Source organism: Planococcus citri, chromosome 3 (genome assembly GCF_950023065.1).
Source record: "Planococcus citri chromosome 3, ihPlaCitr1.1, whole genome shotgun sequence".
Lineage (NCBI taxonomy): Eukaryota > Metazoa > Arthropoda > Insecta > Hemiptera > Pseudococcidae > Planococcus > Planococcus citri.
Genome location: NC_088679.1, coordinates 69,272,627 through 69,293,182, shown reverse-complemented (window position 1 = coordinate 69,293,182; position 20,556 = coordinate 69,272,627). Strand labels below are relative to the sequence as shown.

At 33.3% G+C, this 20,556-nt stretch overlaps 3 protein-coding genes and 1 long non-coding RNA gene across 4 annotated transcripts in view; 2 read left to right on the top strand and 2 right to left on the bottom strand.

The window, feature by feature from the left end:
• The window catches only part of LOC135838591 (NADH-cytochrome b5 reductase-like), a 280,351-nt gene that overhangs the window by 193,443 nt on the left and 66,352 nt on the right, over positions 1–20,556 (top strand). The window lies entirely within an intron of this gene.
• On the bottom strand, positions 3,904–6,156 carry LOC135838592 (uncharacterized). Its single transcript, XM_065354281.1, has 7 exons — positions 5,998–6,156; positions 5,301–5,467; positions 5,081–5,148; positions 4,750–4,785; positions 4,523–4,652; positions 4,295–4,346; positions 3,904–4,194 (listed from the first exon to the last, which is right to left on the bottom strand). Exons 2-7 carry the CDS (start codon positions 5,446–5,448, stop codon positions 4,005–4,007), a joined length of 624 nt encoding a protein of 207 aa, XP_065210353.1. The 5' UTR covers positions 5,449–5,467; positions 5,998–6,156; the 3' UTR covers positions 3,904–4,004.
• On the top strand, positions 7,866–9,803 carry LOC135838561 (uncharacterized). The gene is made up of 2 exons (XR_010557434.1): positions 7,866–8,578; positions 9,322–9,803. It is a non-coding gene; the product is annotated as an uncharacterized LOC135838561 (long non-coding RNA).
• LOC135838559 (uncharacterized) lies at positions 16,672–18,804 on the bottom strand. Its single transcript, XM_065354237.1, has 7 exons — positions 18,729–18,804; positions 18,478–18,627; positions 18,283–18,350; positions 17,512–17,547; positions 17,284–17,413; positions 17,090–17,141; positions 16,672–16,981 (listed from the first exon to the last, which is right to left on the bottom strand). The coding sequence occupies exons 2-7, from the start codon at positions 18,611–18,613 to the stop codon at positions 16,771–16,773; spliced, it is 633 nt and encodes a 210-aa protein (XP_065210309.1). The 5' UTR covers positions 18,614–18,627; positions 18,729–18,804; the 3' UTR covers positions 16,672–16,770.

Genomic DNA, 20,556 nt, shown 5'->3' with positions numbered 1-20,556 from the left:
TACGCTAGCAAAATGCTAGCTTCTTGCTAGCATAATTTGCGCTAGCGTAAATGGTGCCGGAATATGAGACACTTTTTGCAAAAATTGCTAGCAAATCAGTCGCGATTTAGTTGCATGTACGTAGCAGAATGCAGAGCAAAGTGCCAACAAAATGCTAGCTTTTTGCTAGCTTTGTGCCAGCTACGTGCTAGCTATTTGTGCGCAATTCTGCTACTCTAATGCGACCTAATCGCAACTGATTTGCTAGCATTTTTTTAAAAAAGTGTCTCAAATTCCGGCACCATTTACGCTAGCACAAAATTTGCTAGCACCCAGTTGACCAAGTGCTAGCGTATTGCTAGCATTTTACTCACGTTTTGGGAAAGTGCTAGCATTTTTCTACCTTTTTGTAGCTAGCATTAAATCTTTCGCAAAAAGCTAGCAATTTGCTAGTACTTTTTTTCTGGCAAATTATGTTCTAGCAATTCTTTAGCAATTCTCTCGCTTTTTTCAGCTAGCATTTGTATCACACTAATTGTGCTTGCTTAATGCTAGCGTTTTACTAACGGATAATTGCTTGCTTTTCTACACTAGCAATACGCTTGCATTTATCTGCTTACGTTTATCTAGCAATCTAATGCTAGCAAAATGCGAGCAGATCTCTAGTCTCTCTCGTCTAGCTTTTACTTTGCAATCTAGCAATAGAAAAACGCTAGCTGATTGCCCTCACTTTTCAGCTAGCTTTCTATATGGAATTAGATTCTAGCAAAATGCGAGCAAGTATGTGGCATTTTTTTTCTAGCATGTTTTTCACTGGCATTTCCTTCATAGCCTACTCATGCAAGTACAGAAAAACTTCAGTGAATCTCTTTCACCCATTTTTCAGAAAAATACTTCCATATCTTCATTTTTTAAATGGAATTTTTAAATATTTTTAACAGATACCTAAATACGTAATTTTTCGTTTCTCAATGATTTTTTTATTTTCATTTTTAAAAAAATTTCAAATTTGTTAATGCTTTTCATTTTAACAGGTAGGTATTTTTCCTTTCCATTTTGGCTACTTTTCAACTTTGAACAATAATTTTGAAGAATATTCCATTATTGAAAAATCATTCTTGTAATTATTTCATTTTTTATAATGTATAATTTGTTCATTAAAAATGTTGTTCAAATGTTTTTGAAATTTCTTATTTTTAGTTTGTTTGATATTTCAATTTTAAATTTTGGCAATTTTTTAATTTAAAAAAAAAAACTTTATTTTTTAATAAAGAGACTTCTAACTCAAGCGCTAGCTTAATGCTAGCAAATTGCTAGCGTTGTTCTCTCTCATGGTATACTTTGCTACTCTTAGATAAAGTATGTAGTCAATCTGAATATAAGCTCAAGGTAGTAATTTGTATGATAGTAAGAAGAGTGCTACCACTCTACTTACTCTGGCACACCTCACTAGCGCTATGCTAGCGGTGAGCTAGCGTAGGAGGTCAGTTGCCTATTTTTGGATATTGGAGAACTACCAGCTACATTGACCTGATTGAAAACACCTCCTAGTATTTTTAAAAGATAATTAGTAAAAATAATTTTCCTGATAATCAAACTTTTCCTGCGCTAGCAAAATGCTAGCCTCATGCTAGCAAATTTTACGCTAGCACGAATGGTGCCGGAATTTGAGACACTTTTTTAAAAATGCTAGCAAATCAGTCGCAATTTAGTCGCATTTACGTAGTAGAATTGCAAGCAAAGTGCTAACAAAATGCTAGCTTTTCGCTAGCTTTATGCTAGCTATACACTAGCTGTTTGTGCTCAATACTGCTACGCTAATGCGACCTAATCACTACTGATTTGCTAGCATTTTTAAAAAAAGTGTCTCAAATTCCGGCACCATTCGTGCTAGCGTAAAATTTGCTAGCATTTGGTCAACTGGGCATTTGGTCAACTGGGATTACGGAAATTTTCTAAAGAACAAAAAAATGAATAAGTAGTCAAAGTAATATGTACATATACCATAAAAACTCAAAATTCTCACTTCGAATGTAAAATTATTACAACACAGGACATGCAACGATAACGTTTTATTTGGAAATAGAACAAAACTGAGAGATTTTATTGTACTCGTAAAATTTCCATCCCAATTAAAAATCAAAAATTTTATCAATTCGTGGAACATCTAATTGCTTACCTACTTGTATGCAATTGGGTGCTCCTATCAATTTTATTTTGCTATCAGTTGTGCGTGTCGGCGATGCTCATTTTACTAAATTAGAGTATTTTTTTATAAATTGGTATCATATCTTTGAAAAGAATAGCTCTACCTGTCTGCTTTCCTATTGCAACGTTTTCAATGATATTTTGTTTTCACGTTAAAATCTGCAAAAAAAGTGACCAAGTTTCTAGTCATATTTTTTTAGAAAGCGTATAGTGCACTCTCAATCGTTGAATAAAACTGTTTGAGTACCTAAATGAACCATTCTATTATTTCCCTTTCTACCTCCGAAGGGGTTGAAAACAAAGTAATAAGGGTTTTCTTATAGGTACAAGAGAAGTACCTGCCAAACTGATAGAAAAATTTCTGATCCGGACAAAGCAAATCAAAAGAGCATCGAAAATGTATCACTTACCAAAATTTTTGGTGCCAAAAGCATTATTTTTTCGATTTTTGGCCAATTTTTGAAAATCAAAGGTCCAAAAATGGAAAATTCGAGCCCTGAATCGATTGGAAATGATTTCGAGCAGTTTTGAAGACCATAGCACATTTATTTTTTGGAATTTAAAATTCTTACAAAATTTGACTCAATGAAGTTGGAAACCTGAAATTCATTTTCTAGCTATATTATGTCGTTTTAAACACGCTGAGTCGATTGTAGGTAGTTTTAACCCGTTCCGAAGCCTCTAGCCATATTTTCAAAATTCCAGATTTCGAAAAAATTCCTTAAAATAACTACCTACGTCAGATTCAACTTTAAAACTTACAAATGAGATTAGATGCTTCTGCTTATATGTATTACCAACCTATGTAAGTGATGATTATGCTCGATTTTTTTAAAACCGGTTTCTGCCAGTGCGAGATCGTGAATTTTATCTGCGATTTATTGAAAATTTGAGAAATATTTTGAAAATTGGCGTGTAATTGGTCGATTGGGTTCTTTGAAGGTGCTGAAGTTTATTTTATCAGATTTTATAATATTTTCTCGAAGAACTGGAATTTCCAAAAAATTTCTGGAGGCTCTAAAATGGCCTGAAACTGTCTCCAGTTGACTCCGTATGTCAAAGGGATACAAGGCAATGCCCAATAATGCTCAAATAATTATTGATGAATAATTACACCTATTTATCAAGTATATCTTTTCAACGAAGGAGCAATATTGCGGTAGAAGTAATCGCAAAGTTTACTATTTATACACGTAATGAACTTGCGAGTCACGAGTCATTTCCGACAGATTATCGCTGCTTATTAAATGGGATACAAGATTAAATTCACCTTATACATATTTAATTTGATATCTCTTTTATCTGAAAAATTTCTCAACAAAGTGAGGCTATAAATTGCTGCAATTGACCTACCCCCTGGTTTGTTTTTCAAATATAATTATCTACGAATGAATAACTCGTTTAATTAGCTGCAAAAATTCGATTATTTATCTGATTTCTGTTTGTATAAACAAGTTAGGTACCAGAGTTAATATAACCAAATATCATTTTATCGGTACTTATTTTTTCCTATCGCTTATCTTTTATCAGAGGTAGGTAGCTAGGTACTTGCATAATTTAACACAAAATCGACAGTTTTTCACCTCCTACCTACAATTTTAATACTTGATTTTAAAAAAAATCGTCAGTTTTCCGCAACTTATCTGCAATTTTACCAAAGGTATAATTTTCAATTCGGCAGTTTATTATCTAGACTTCAACAAAATATCTACCTAATTGCAATGTTCCAAGTCTATATTTTACAAATGAAAAACATTCACACAATCGTGCTTAAAAATATCTGTACAAAAAACAGGAGCTACTCAATCATTCAAAACTTATTGACTTGCTTTCTGGGATTCTTGAGCGAACGCAGTTACTAAAGCATCGAAAAATGTCAAGTATTGTTGAACTTGTTTTTGAATGTCTTGATCTACGTTTTGTCCATTTTCGACAGCGTTGATAATTTTTTCCTTGATACCGGTAAGGCTTTGTAAACCTTCAGCTACTGCCAATGTGAAAACACCCCTGAAACGGTACAAAACATATTTAATAACTACTTGTAAGATAGGTACCTATTTGTACGATATTTTTGTGTTTATCTACTGAGAGAGAGTTTGAAACTTACTGGGCGAATTGGTGGTAAACTACGAAAGCTTTTTGGCATTTGTCTTCGAAATCTGCGTACAAATGAAAAAAATCATTAGGTAAGGGTTAAGGAAACTTAAAAAAATGAGCGAATCGTGTTTTGATGTAAGAAAATATTTTCGGGTTGAATTGTTATCAAATGTAAGGTAATCATTATGATATGTTTAAATAAAGATATTCTGATAGGTAGTGAAAATGTTGAACTCACGTTTGGTTGATCGGCTGATTTGGAATATTTGAGCGATCAGTACATCACTGTATTTTGCGAGTTCTGGTGCTTGTTTGACTGTGTATTTGATCAATCCTGAACCGTTTTTGATGTTAGAGTTTTCGTCAAACTAGATGCAAAAAGAAACAAGAGTATAGGAATATTTTGAAGATGGTCAATCACAACTCAACGTTAAACGATGTAATATAAATAATGTTTGTACTTACGAAGCCAACTTTCTGGAGGAAGCAGTTCAAAAAGCACTGTAACATAAAACGATAGGAAATTAGTAGGCATATAACATTGAAAGAAAAACTGGACTTTTGATACTTAGGCTCCTAACTAGGCTCTTATTGATTAATTATTCGTAAATTTTTGTGAGATATGAAAGTGTAGTGAGCATATTATGCTCCAGATCGGAAAATATCAAGTTACTTGTAGGTACGTTAAAAAATAATGTAAAAAGTAAAATTTTTTATGAAAAAAAAGTGCTGAATACCTAATAGTTTTTTTTTAAAAAAAGAAAAAATATTTTTGATAGAATAAAAAAGAACATACTTTTTCTTCATGACTGAATTGGGCTTTTTGTCCGGTAGCGACGACTACAGCAATCTTTTCACGAGGATCTGAAAAATATCATTATTTTACCAAAACTTTAGTATAATGTAAATGTACGAGTATATAGGTACACTTAAATTCACTTCTTATAAAATATTCATCAGTAAGATCGTTACCTATTTCATTATGTAGATAAGAATAAATTGGCAAAAAAACTCACTTTGCTGGACTGGGTTGGTTGCGTTACATTCCGTAGTAGCTTTCTGCTCTTTTTCTGGTACAGCGGCGGCGGCTGCATCTGGAGCTGGACTAGCAAGTGCAAAAGCAATCGAAAGGGTGAACAGCAAAGCAATCGATAATGATTTCATGATGATGATGCAGAATATACTGGGAAAAAAATCATTTTGATTAGAATAGGTATTTAGATATGTTGGGATCTTTTTAGAATAGGAGTTCGAATACTTTATCAGTAAGGACTAAGGAGTTATAGGTATTTGATTCACAAAGATAACTTGAAATGCTGTTCGCATTCTTCATTCGTTTATTTTCATTCAAGTTTAATTTTTCAAACCAACCGATAGCCTAGATTAAATTTCAAAATTTTCATCAACTTTTATTCTTTATAAAATGTTCGTTTTTTCAAAAATGTTATGCCATTTTGATAATTTTTAGACTTGAAAACAAATCATAGGCACAATTTTTCACCTATGTGTGCCCATTTGTGTCTTTTTAAACTGAAAGATGAGAATTTCCAACTGTCAAAAGGTTTCATTTTGAACTTGGAATAAAATAAATCGAATAAATTGCATGCACAAAACAAAATAAGATTAAAAATTATCTACATAATTGTACATAATATACAAATTTCGTAGGTATATAGACTGATAACACTATAGGTAAAATTGCATATTTCTTACCTCTGATTTACGTAGGATAATTTTCAAACGTACAACAACGACAAACGATAGATTTCTATTCGGAAATAAACGATTGACTTCTGTTCGGAAATGAACTAACTTCGAGCTTTTATATAGTAAGAATTCCAATTAAAGTTCAGAATTTTATCAATTCTCTTAGCATATAATAGGTATTATCAGTATGATTTGATTTTCAAAATTTAATAATAAACCGGTTGCAATGCTAGTGAACCTCACCTGATGACTTTACCAAAATTGCTGATAAATTTTATCGTATGGTCGTATCATGTTTTCAAAAAATATTCTCCTTGCATAATGTTTAATTGGGATTTATTATGAATTAACCGCTAATACGATGAGATTTATATCTGGTATTTTTCATTGAGTTGAAAATTACTTGGAAAATTTTTAGCTCCGGAGGTGTTCCTGGAGGGAAAATATGAGTTTTGAAAAAGATGAACCAGTTCCAAAAGATGACATTCAAGTCCTGCGTTGATCTGGACCATTGCCATCAAAATCCAAGACCAATGCTAAGGTTCAATCGACAAAGATAGTGTATCCCAACCTGCACAAACATTTTTGAAACGGACCAAGGGGAATCTGAATACGACTCCGAAATTTTAGGAGCTTGAATTCATTTTTCGGTTTTTGACGGATTTTTAAAAATTCACGTTCAGGCCAAAATCACAGCCCCCCACATGAGAATCTCCGATTTGAATGAAACTTAGACTGTTGGAAAGAGGACCTCAAAAAACACCCATCCCCCAATTTTCAGCTGCTCAAGTTGATTTTTAGATTTTTGGCGAATTTTTGAAGTTTTGTGTACACAGGAAAAGCTGTTCAACTCAAAAAAAGGGAAAAAACTAACAAATATCCATCTCTCCCGCGTATCAACTTCCGGAGCTCAAAATTGGGCCAGAGGTAGTCTTTTAGATACCTGATCGACTCATACCACCATTGGCCGGATCCGGCCTTCCGGTCAGAAAAAAGAATTTTTTACTTTTTTTCTCATATTTTCGGCGAATTCGAAAAATGGCCGTTTCTCCCCACCACATGAATTTGAGCAGCTAAAATTTTGGTCGAAGGGTTTATGCTTGATACCTAATCGATTAATACTATCGTCGGCCGGATCTAGAATAGAATTTACATCAGAAAGCATATTTTTTGTTCGTCTGGTTTTTTATGCGCCAAGGTCAACAAGATGGGCAATAAATATGCTTTCTGATGTAAATTCCAGATCCGGCCCACGATAGTATTAATCGATTAGGTATCAAGCATAAACTCTTCGGCCAAAATTTTAGCTGCTCAAATTCATGTGGTGAGGAGAAACGGTCATTTTTCGAATTCGCCGAAAATATGAGAAAAAAAGTAAAAAATTCTGTTTTTTGACCGGAAAGCCGGATCCGGCCAATGGTAGCATGGGTCAATTTGGTATCTAGCACAGATCGTTTGATCAAAATTTGAGCCCTGGGAGTGCATTAGATGAGCTGCTTTAACAGGTTTTTCAATTTTTCCAATGACTGGCATAAAAAACCAGATGGACAAAAAATATGCTTTCTAATGTAAATTCCAGATCCGGCCGACGATAGTATTAATCGATTAGGTATCAAGCATAAACCCTTCGACCAAAATTTTAGCTGCTCAAATTCATGTGGTGGGGAGAAACGGCCATTTTTCAAATTCGCCGAAAATATGAGAAAAGAAGTAAAAAATTCTGTTTTCTGACCGGAAGGCCGGATCCGGCCAATGGTGGTATGAGTAGATCAGGTATCTAAAAGACTACCTTTGGCCCAAATTTGAGCTTCGGAAGTTGATACGCGGGAGAGATGGATATTTGTTAGTTTTTTCCCCTTTTTTTGAGTTGAACAGCTTTTCCTGTGTACACAAAACTTCAAAAATTCGCCAAAAATTGAAAAATCAACTTGAGCAGCTGAAAATTGGGGGATGGGTGTTTTTTGAGGTCCTCTTTTCAACAGTCCAAGTTTCATTCAAATCGGAGATTCTCATGTGGGGGGGCTTCCCTTGTTAGTACAATTTGGAAACGTAGAAATGGCCCAAATTGGCTGATTTTTTTGATAAGTTGTGTTGCCAAGACCCTTTGGCACAACATATCATAAAAATTAGCCATTTTGGGCCGCAACTTCATGCCAGATGGCCTTGCAACCTCAGAATCTTTGAAAATGGACTTGGTGCGTTTTGGAAACACATGCTTCAATTATGTAGAATCATTTCAGTTCAACACTGAACGACCAATAATACGGTGATTCGTGATTCAAATCAATTTTCACACGATTCTGTATACCCCTGCTGGTAATTCTCATGTTTTTTTGCTCATTAGGTAATTAATTTTTAATTATTTTAATATTTAAAAATTAATTACCTTTCTACCTAATGAGCCAAAAAACATGAGAATGAGTATTATACGTACATATAAGAGCTGAGGTATTTAAAAGACGTGTTTCTTTTGTCATATGCTTAATTCGTTTCAACAATCTTCGTGCGCGTATCTGCTTGATCATTTTTGTGGTACCTCGACTCCCATTGTGTACCTAATCTGAGACAATTGAAGCACTACGTACAGGCAAGTTTCTACTTTGTGGTTTTTTTCGTCAGATAGGTATTAAGTACTACTTACCTATAAGCATTAGTATTTTTATAGACCGCATTATTATTTTGATAAAAATTCGTAGCTTTTTATGCTCTTTTATTTGCCACATGAGATTTCGTATATCCATCTACTTTTGTTTTTATGTCAATTATTTTGAGTTGTTGTTGAAATTCATCCAACACCTAAACATGAGTAGGTAAGGTATTTTTGGCGAAAAATGATTTTTTTGATGTAAAAAAACTCGTTTTTTCGACTTCGTTCAAAATTCTGAAAGTGTTAATCAAGTCTGATGAAATTAAACAGCAATTAAGCCTCACATTATTTTTAAGAGGAAGTGCAAGTCGTTCAATGAATTTTTGTTGAGAACTGATTTTTTGTATGAAAGAATCATGCCATGAAAAAACAATCGAAATTTTATCAAACTAACGAAAAAGTCATATTGGAAAATTTTAACACGTGTTGAGTGTTGCAATGCGGAGTTTGTTCCTATATTTGATGGGTATTCTAATGGGGGCTAAGAACATTCTCAAACTGAATATTAACATCCCCCCCCCAAAAAAAGTTGGAATGGCTCCTCAAAAGTATACCTTCATCGCACTTCTGCAGAATAATGATAATTGATAACTGATAAGATATTATTACTGAATAAATTCTTCATCACAGACACAATATTGCATATAATTCTTATGCTTTTGATTATTATTTTTTTTCGCCAGAACTGAATACATTTTCGAATCACTACGCCGAAGAGAAGAATTTCAAAGTTTGAGAAATGCATTTTCTGGGAAAATTGGTTTTCTGCTTTGCAGCACTGTTTATGATGTTCAACAATGCTGTCGGCAATAAAACAGAGTGTGACAATTGCGTCGAATTGAACGGAGTATTTACTCAAATAAAAGCAGTTGGCCATGCTCATGATAAATATTACTATGCATGGACCACATCACATCAGCGATTTTACGTTTCGCCAGCCGCTTATAGTTTATGTTTGGAAGCTGCTATTCGGGGTTTTGATATGTATGTACATACGGGAAGTTTGGATTATAATTTGATAATGCCAACTCATTCGTCGTCATTCGGAAAACCATAACACGAAATATGAATATGTATGGTTCAATATTTTGATTCTCAATTTAAAATTATTTTTATCAATAAGTACCTAAGCTACGTAGAAAATATATAGAACTTTTGAGCATTACTGTGGAGTTTTATTGACTTTGTTTTTGAAAGATTATGCTCGTAGATTCCAATTTTTATCCTTTAAAAGCTACGAAGGGGGAGTATTTTTCAAATTGAATGATTAGGAAGTTATGCGTAAGTTCATCTAAAATTATCCCACTTCTCAAGTAGGCATACTTATTAAATTTGGACCATACAAAAAATATCGATTCCTATTTTATTTCTTGATTCCCTCCTCCTACTCCCCTCGATTTCATGTAGGACCCACCTCCCTTTTGCCATAGGTATCTAACATATATGTACTACTCAAATTTCCCCTCTACAAAATTACATTTTTTGTTTCATAATGTACAGCAAACGACCTTTTCAAAACCAGCCTGAGTGATAAAAGCCATAGGTAATTCTTTAATTTGTTTGCAAGACTTTTTAAAAATTCATTCTAAAGAATTTGTTTTCGAAATTTTATTCAACTTAATAATGCTACAAAAAATGCAAAAATTTCAAAAAAAACAAATACATAGTTTCAAAGTGAATTTTAAATTATTCATTCATCACCATCCAAATGTGATTTTTTATCTTAATTGCCCGCCTCTAAAAATGACGTTTCAACAATTTTTTTTCGAAAATTGCAAAAAAAGATGGAAACGTAATGTTTTTGTTTCGTCTCAACAATACGTAGATAATGATTTTTCACCGAGATTGTGACGTTTTTCAAAAAACTGGAATTATCAACCACTTGCTGGGGGCTTGACTTAAAATTATGTAACTTCAGTAATTAAGGTGGATACCAATTAGTCAACTATCGGTTGGTCAAGAAATGCCTAGTCACCTATATGCCATGCCTAATTTACTATATACTTAATCACAATCATTAGTGCCTTCAAATACATTTTTCCCCTCATTTCTTACTTTTTTAGCTATCTCAACAGAACTCATATTGGCTGCTTCGCCATTGGCATTGAAATGCCAAGTTGTTTATCTGGCGAATGTGCTGGAATTATTCTGTGCTAAATTATGCTATTGAGATGCTGCTTATATGCTTAGACACGATTTTTTTTGCTATAAATTGGCCTTTTCTCAATTTGTGAATGAGATAGTAAAATTACTGCTCGATAATTATGACGAGGTGGTCTTCTAAATTTACGTTGATATCCAATTGATAGGTATATAAGCATGTACCTATATGTACAATGTACATAGATGATTTCGAAAACTATCTCACATTTAACTCCTATCGAATATTCTACGATCATTTGAAAATAATTTCGTTTAGAGATAGGTAATGCAAAATCATTTAAGTACGTGTATTTGGTACCAATATAGTCCGGCATATGACAATAGGAGTAATTGCACCCCCCCCCCGCCTATCCTCCGGGACAACTTTTTTCTTAAAGGGGACATCCTAAGGAACATTTTAAAGCAAACTTGCCAAAAAAAAGTTGGCCTTAGGGGAGATTGTTGTACCCCGGACCTGTTGTACCAGGGACCATTCCCTCACTAAGGCACCTCCCACTACGTTTTAAAGCATCACTAGGGTATGCCACAAAATGAACTATAGGCGATAAAGTTTTCATTTGAAAATTTTGCCCACGATTATCACGTCTGAAAACGAAAAATTACATTTTGCCATGTTTTGTGAACTCATTTTGACCTATTGTTTATTTAAAATTTGTCAAAGCAATTAGTGCAACGTGTAGCTACACCATCTAAGTACACATATTCACTTTTTGAAAAAATATTGTGTGAAATTTTCTAGAAATTTTTTTCGAAATTTTGGGAGGTCTTGTACCTGGGACCAAATTTCATCAAGTACCACGGACCGCAATTTTTTCATCTAATTTTCACGAATTTTGATACTTTTTCAGATGTCAGGATGCCCTTTACACAGTTTTTACATTGTAGCATCTGAAAACGTTTCAAAATTGGTTAAAATTGGTTGAAATTTGAGGAAAAATCTATGGTCCCTGGTACAACATGACAAACTTATGAAATTATAAAAAAAAATTCTGCAAAATTTTATATGATCTTATTGTAAAAAGTAAATATGTATAATGAATGTCTATGATCCATACGTGAACTTTATGCCTTCACGGCCAACTTTTAGGCATTTTCCAGGGTAAATTTCCTTTTGGTCCTTGGTACACAACCCGTTGTACCATGGACCAAAAAAAGTGACTTTTTCAAAAAATTCTGGAGGGGAGGGGAATGAGTTTTGAACAAATGTGAATACCTCGTTTTTTTTTTGTAAAAGACAATTCTTTGATGCACCCTATTCACATTTTTAAAAATAGTTAATGGGTGGAGTCCATTCCCAAAAAACGAAAAATCGGTCCCGGGTACAACAGTTTCCCCTACTTACAAAATGGCGGCCATTTTGATTGACAGGTCAGCCGAAATCGCAGATTTTGCGTTTTAACATAGGACTTGCACGAACTTTTTCAAACGTCTTTACAAAGGTAGATCGAAAGATCATGCAAAAATTTATCACCTGTCAAAATTTCAAGTGCTAAAGTGCATTTTTCGATTTTTTGGTGAATTTTTGGAAATCGAGTTTAGGCCAAAAGTGGGGGAAAAATTAGAATTTTACCAAATTGACCAAGAAAGCTGAAATTTGGGATATACCCTATTTTCGACATGCCAAATCGATTGGAAACGGTTTCAACCCGTTTTGAGCAGTTCTGGAGCCTCCAGCAGATTTTTGATACTCGAAATTCCCACAAAATTCCATCAAATTGGAGTTGTAAAGCTAAAATTTATTCTAAAAACTAATTTCAATACACTACGAAGTACTGCAGGTAAATTTCAAGTCGTTTTGGATCCTCCAGCGACTTTTTGAAAATTCCTGAAGCATCCAGCAGATTTTTGAAACTTTAAATGTTCACAAAATTTCATCAAAATGGAGATGGAAAGCTGAAATTTATTCTACACTCCAATTTTAACACCCTTGAAGACGACTTCAGGTGGGTTCAAGTAATTTTAGGGCCTACAGCGACTTTTTTTGGAAATTACTTGGGCCTCCTGCAGATTTTTGAAACATGAAATTTCCCCAAAATTTCATCAAATGGAGATGGAAAGCTGAAATTTATTCTACACTCCAATTTTAACACCCTTGAAGACGACTTCAGGTGGGTTCAAGTAATTTTAGGGCCTCCAGTGACTTTTTTGAAAATTACTGGAGTCTCCTGAAATTTTGTGAAAATTTAAAGTTTCAAAAATCTGCTAGAGGCTTCAGGAATTTTCAAAAAGTCGCTGGAGGATCCAAAACGACTTGAAATTTATTTGCAGTACTTCGTAACGTATTGAAATTAGTTTTTAGAATAAATTTTAGCTTTACAATTCCAATTTGATGGAATTTTGTGGGGATTTCGAGTTTCAAAAATCTGCTGGAGGCTTCAGAACCGCTCAAAACGGGTTGAAACCGTTTCCAATCAATTTGGCATGTTGAAAATAGGGTATATCCCAAATTTCAGCTTTCTTGGTCAATTTGGTAAAATTTTAATTTTTCCCCTCATTTTTGGCCTAAATTATCGTAATCGCTATTACTGAACAAAACCTCAAGCAAATCGGTTCATTTGGAGAGGCTGTAGCCTTGCCAAGAGAGATTTCAGCATGAAAATTCATCTACACATTGGTAAAATATCTCAAAAGTATAAAAATTTTCATTTTTTAGCTTGATATAGTGCAGATTGCCTCCACCGCTGTAGGTAGTGCTTATTTTATGTACCCCTTATACTGAATGTTTGGTAACGTATTTATTTATAACCATAGCTAGGGTCATAAATTATCCCTATGTATAGGAACACGTGTAGGGGAAGCTGTTGTACCACGGAACGATTTTTGGTTTTTGGCTTCCAGCGTTGGGAATTCAAAATCTTAGTAATTTCTGTTTAGCCCATGTGAAAGAGCGTTTAAAAAGGAATAAATTACGTGTGTAAAAAATTCCATTCAGAACATACTATGGACACAATTTGCTTTCAAAAAATTGAAAATTTTCGTTCCGTGGTACACTGGTACATTAGGGTAATGTACCAGGGAACACCACTTAATGTACTGTGAAACGCAATAAGTTATTCACTAAACATTTTTTGGAAGCTCCTGATTAACGATTCGAAACTATTGCTTATCGATTCCAGACTTCGAAAACACTATTTGAGGTTTTTTTATCTCAATTTGATCAAATTTTGAGTTTTTCATAAAAAATGGGTCAAATTTGAATATTTTTGAAAGTTCATCAAAATTCGAAAAATGAAACTAAACACCCTAAGTTTGTACTGGTGGTAAATTTTCGGAAGCTATGTGTACCTATTTCCATTTTTTGATGCTTTACTTTGTGGCATAGCTAAAAAAGTTGTAAAAAATGCAAAAAATTGGTGTTCCGAAGTACATTAGGTCACTTTGTTTCAAGGTACAAGAGCCCATAAAAATTTGGAAAAAAAAAATATTTTGGAAAAAGTTGATGTTTTTAAGCTTATCCAACCAAGAACGCTATTCGGTAGCTGGTATAATGTACTAACTTGCAACAGTGAAACAATTTTGAAATATTTCAATCTCTTATTGTCAGTAGGTTTAACAAAACCATTAAAATAATTACTTTCACATGCATAAAATACATTTTCATCAATTTTTGTCACGAAGATGGCCACTAATTTTTATAAAAGGCGAGACATTAGGGGGTGGGACCAAAAGTAAGTTCATATTCGTACTCAGCAACCTCGAAAACATACCATTCGATATATCACTCGACTTTTTGATGCTTTTTTGAAATTTTAGCCCCCTTGTTGGGGCACAGAAGGACATTGGGGGGTGGGACTCAAAAAATAAGTTCATATTCGTACTCAGCGACCTCGGAAACATACCATTCGATATATCACTCGACTTTTCACGATTTTTCAAAATTTTAACCCCCTTTTTGGGGCACAGAGGGGCTTTGAAGAACTGGACCCAAAAAACAACTTGGTATTCGTATTCAGCGACCTCGAAAACATACTATTCGATATATCGCATGTCCAGATTCGTTTTTCAAATATATGATTCAGTTGTGTGTTACTTGAAAAATCAAGCACCCCCCACCAACCCCCGGGGAGGATTGAAGACCAATCAATGGTGGTGTAATTAATAGTTGAGCGAGTAGACGTTGTAAAAAAAAATTGAGCGAAAACGAATGATATAAAGTGGTAACTTTGATGAATTTATTGAACTGACCATTTTTGAAACACCTACTCTTTCCACCCCTTTTTTCAGACACCCCTTTTGAGGGATGAGTATCGAGCGTAGTATCAAATTGTCGAGAATTTGAAGGGAAACATTTTTTGTCATGGTAATTTTTATCGTAAACCTAATATTTTCGGAGTAAATCGCAAAAAACGTGAATCGGAACCGGTCCCGAAGAAAAAATTTATGTGCCAATTTTTTCCTTTTTAAACCCGCTATTTGCCCACTCTATGAGCCTTCACGAAAATTGGTGATCTGAAAGTCTTGGCTCGATCGTGTATTTGAACTCATTCAGTGAGCATTGAAATCCCTGCTTTATCAACGATTTGAAAACGAAAAAAAAATGCAAAATGAGGATGGGTAATTTTTACTATTTTCAGCATAGTAACCGGATCCCGTTCAAAAATATAGTGATATTTGCTATGAGATTAGTAAATTTTACTGTGAGAGTAATGCATTTTACCTAATTCCAGGTAAAATGTATTTTTTGGCTGAGTAAAAATCCCTTTATTTTTGAATGGGATCCGGTTACTATGCTGAAATAGTAATTTTTATTTTAAAAAATTTTCGTGTACCTACTTTTTTATAAAAAAAATTATCAATTTAAATTTCACTCATTTAATAGACCATAGCCTGGATCAGGTGAGCGAAATGAAGAGAACAGCTCTCCTCCGGTGGTCTTTTTTTGGAATAGGTTTCAGAAACTAGGTATTGCATATCCATTAGAGAAAAATATACCTAGTGCTTAATTAGTTATTTTATTTTCAAGCAGGGGGAAAATTAGTCTTTTACAAAAAAAAATTATTATCAAATTGAAAATTTATTGCTGAGGATTTTTTTTTCTCATTTTTCCTCCTGCTTTTACTTTGGGTATCATTTATAGAAGTGCATTCGAAGATTCATTTCATACATTGTAATTTCGGAAGCTCATCGGTAGTCTTACATGTTTATTGTGGGTATTAAGTAGCATGATAAATTTTCCATAACCAAACTTGTTGAGATATGCCTCATTATTGATGATTTTGAAGGACGTTTATCAGTACAATTTCTGGTAAATAAATTGTTGCTTTAGAATCATTTTAAATGATAGATGTTTCGAGAAAAAAAAACGAAAAATATTGAAAATGAACTCGGCTGACATTGACTTCTAATCTAAATAATGTTTTTGATTGCAACACCCAAATATACGAGTACCTTGCTATTTTCTTTACTTATGCCAGATATCAGCTCTTGACTACACGAAAACTTATCATCGTAGGGTTGAATGAATAAGTCAGCTTAATCCACCATAAAATCAAATTTTAGCGAAGAAGACGTATAGTTGCATAAAAAGTACCCATCTTTACTGTTTTATTATGGGTAGATATCTTAGAAACCATATCAAATTTTCGAAAAATTCAGTTCAGATGACTTTGAAAAAATCACTTTTTGAATCAATGGGTATCAAAATGCGAATATGTACATGGTTCTATTTTTTGATTCTACCAACATTTTTTTTTTCAAGATATTTCTTATAATGCACTTACTCATAAAAAGCTCTTTTTTATTTCGTATGTATATATATTTTTTTTTCAAAACCACAAACCTACTTAAAAAGTAAGTTTTATACCCACATGCTGCTTTACCATTGGCATTTAATGCCAAATTAACATTTCGTACAAATTCCAATGTAATAATCACTTATTCGAACATTATATTTTTTTCAAAAAAATTCAACAAAAAACTTACTTAAAAAGTAAGTTTTACACTCACAATACAAAACAACGCGTGATAACTTATGAACTTGCATTTTCTTGAGGTGAGTTTACAGCTTGATCAATGGCCTGTAAAAACTTGAAGAAGCCATCGACATTTCCCAAGAGTTCTTTAACTTGTTCCGGAACACTCGCGTCTAATTTTTGTCCAGTTTCTACCGCGTTGACAATTTTCTCTCTAATTCCGGTCTCGGTCTGCAAACCGCTGGCGATTGCTAATGAAAAAGTTCCTCTGAAAATTTCCAAAAATAATTTTAGTAAGTTGCGAATAATTTTTTTGGAATTTCTTTACATACTAGCACTAAGTATAGATGAATTGGAAATTTTCATTTCAACTTACTGGAGGAATTGGTGATAGATTACGAACGCTTTTTGACATTTGTCTTCAATTGCTGTGGGTAAACGAAAAAAAATATTAGGTAAATAAAATGAACATAATCATAAAAAGTGGTGATGTATTTTGCGTAAGAAAATAAGCCACCATTGCAAAGCTAGTTCAAAATAATCACATTTTTAAAAAAATATGCAAGTTACCTTTAGTCGATCTGGAAATCTGGAATATTTGAGCGATAAAAATATCGCTGTAGTTGGCTAATTCTGGAGTATCTTTTATGGCAAATTTGACTAATCCTGAAGCGTTTTTAATGTTACTGTTTGCATCAAGCTGGAATTAATTGGAAAAAAAAACAGCGAATATATTTTAAGAATAATCGGTCATAGAATAATTTGACGATGTTTTTAATAGCCTACGTGTGTACTTACAAAGTTCACTTTTTGGAGGACACAGTTCAAAAAACACTATAAAATAAATTGACACGAAATTAATAAGGTAGTATATAAAATCATGTTAAAGATGGAATATAATAATATGTAATTTGGAGGATCGCGAAAAAAAACGTGGTAAATTTTGACTGAATTCAGTGTGAAGATTTTTATTCTGAGTTGAAAGTTACTCAGATAAAATTGGTTCCCAAAGAGGGGGAATTTTCGAAAAAATTGTATTTTTTGGCTCTTGCCCTTGCGTAACATGTTTTGAAAAAAATTAACAGGTTCCAAAAGATAGGATTTGAGATTTTGCGTCGACCTAGGCTATTTCTAACAAAATCCAAGACCCCTTTTGGAGTTCTATTGAGCGGTTAAAAATTTGCAAATTGGTTATTTTGGAGTAAATTCGTATTTCGGAAATTTTTTCATCTCAAATTATTTCGGATTAATTACGCCAAAAAAATTGAAAGATATCATTTCTGAAACTAAGGAAATATTTTGGAACGCAGTGGTGCCAATTTTTCTGGTCATTATTGCCAATTTCGAAATAATTTTTTAATATTGAGCATGATTAAAATAAACCATATAAGAGGTTAATTTTTATTTTGTCTCAAAATACGTTTTTTTTTGTTTTTTGTTTTTTGTTTTACTTAGTCCATAGATATGGATATTTTAGATAATCGTGAAGTTAGCAGGAAAAAATCAAGAAATAAAATGATAATGAATTTCGATTCCGATAATCTAAAATAGAATAGAACAAATGCATACTTTTTCTTCATGAGTCAAATTCGCTCTTCCACCAAAAACAACGCTTTTATCGACTTGATCACGAGCATCTGGAATTATTAAAATACATAAATTAATAGTACAGTGGAAATATCACAAGCCTACATCCAGAAAAACTGAATTTATTATTGGATTCAAAAATTTCGAAACACTGATTCAAATATTGAAAAAGCTTACTTCTCGAAACTGGGATCGTAGCGTTGCATTCTTGGGCAGCCTTGGTTCTCCTTTCTTCCGGGTTTGATGACGATCCTGCAGCAAATGCTAAAGCCAATGTCAGACCGAATACGAAAATGAATGAAAACGAATTCATGATGACGAAGGATACTAATGAACAAAAGAAAAATTTTAAAAAAATATATATTCACTAACGACGTTTGCAAAATTTTAAAAAATGCAATATATTTGAAATCGAATGTATTCTTTACCTTTGACGTAAAATTATTGCAACACGAGACAGTCAACTGTACACTTAAGTGTGGAAACTGAAAAAACGCGAGCTTATATACTGAAAAATTGCCATCAAAATTTGAATCGTTATCAATTTAATGAACATAAAGAGCATTTTTTTACCATTTCAGTTTAATAATTAGCCACTTGCATCGTCGATGAACCGCACCTGTTGTTTTACCGAATTCAGATAATTTTAATTGCACTTTAGTTTTTATAAATTTCTGATACGAGTGGTGATTTTTGTGCATAATTATGATACTGAGGTGTTCGTAGGTGATCTCTATTTTATCATTTGTCCATTTTGTAAATGAACTTCTTAAAATAGGTGTTTGAAGGGTATATTGTCGATGGGATGATATAATTTGAATTGATGAAAAATTTCTTGTTGCTCAGAAATGGTAAAAATTTTAAAGCTTTCCTGAAAGTACAGTATTAGACCATGCTGGAAATATTTTCATATTTGAAAGGCTGAAAGCAGTTGAGATACAAACTTTCATTAATTTCAATTGAAATTAACTAAAAATATCGTCTCATTTGCACTCTGAAAAATGATCATTTTTCGTGGAAAATTGCAATTTTTAAATTCTGGTGTGAAATTCCAACAAACAACTGTTAAATTGCAGGAATAGTCAAGTAAAAAAATAATGACGGGTTATTATTCCGAAAAAGCTCCAATTTTGGCCGAATCTGCGAATCAAAATTTACGTCAAGTTGCATAATTTTGGTACGGGAGAGTAGAACAGTTTTTTTTTTTTTTTTGGAGAGGTGAGAGAGAAATTTTTTCAAAAAAAAAACTACGTATAATAATGAAAAATTTGAGGTTCGCCTACCATATCGTAAATATTTTGAGGATCATTTTTGATGTGAGTAAGAAAAAAAAATGCATGTTTGGAAGCGTCGAAATTTCCCCCAAAAAAAATTAAGCTTAAATTCACCAAAAAAAGCGCACTTTTCCATATTCGTATCGTAAGTGAGCCTCAGAAAGTGATTAAAATGCATCTTCTGATTTGAATAAAATCAAGCTAGACCGAAAACGCATGTCACAAGTCCTCCGTAATCAAAATTTCAAGATCTAACAAGGGAACCTCTTGAGGTGTCCGCCTCCGATTTGAACGGGACCGCAATTTTTGAAAAGAACATGTTCTAAAACCCCCAAATCCAAATTTTCAGCTGCCCAAGTTTATTTGACTATTTTGGTGATTTATGCTTTTTTTTAAAAAGTAGGTAGGTACTTGATCAGTAAAAATGTTCAAAATAAGTCATAAAACTGATATTAACCCCCAAATCCAAATTTCGCCATTTCCAGCCATTCTGGAGCCTCCAGCGCTATTTTTCAATTTCTCCAGAATTTTGAATTCGCTCCAGAAGGCGTGAATATGAAGTGGACAGCTAAAAATCGAGTTGTATGTTATACTCGACCTGTTTAACGAATTTATCAACATTTGAGCCGATTCTGGAGCGGACACCTCAAGAGGGGGTTTTTGACCAGCTTTTTTCATAATAAAAATATCCAAAAATTAAAGGGATGCCCAAGAAAGGCTGGAAATGGCGAAATCCGCTCTCGTGTGGTTAATTAATGACAAAATACAGCGATTCGCGCAAATTTCGAAAATTTCCTCGCAAACGGTAAAATTTTGATTTTTTTGGATTTCTTTTATTACCTATGAAAAATGTTGGTCAAAAAACTACTCTTGAGGTGTCCGCTCCAGAATCGGCTCAAATGTTGATAAATTCGTTAAACAGGTCGAGTATAACATACAACTCGATTTTTAGCTGCCCAACTTCATATTCACGCCTTCTGGA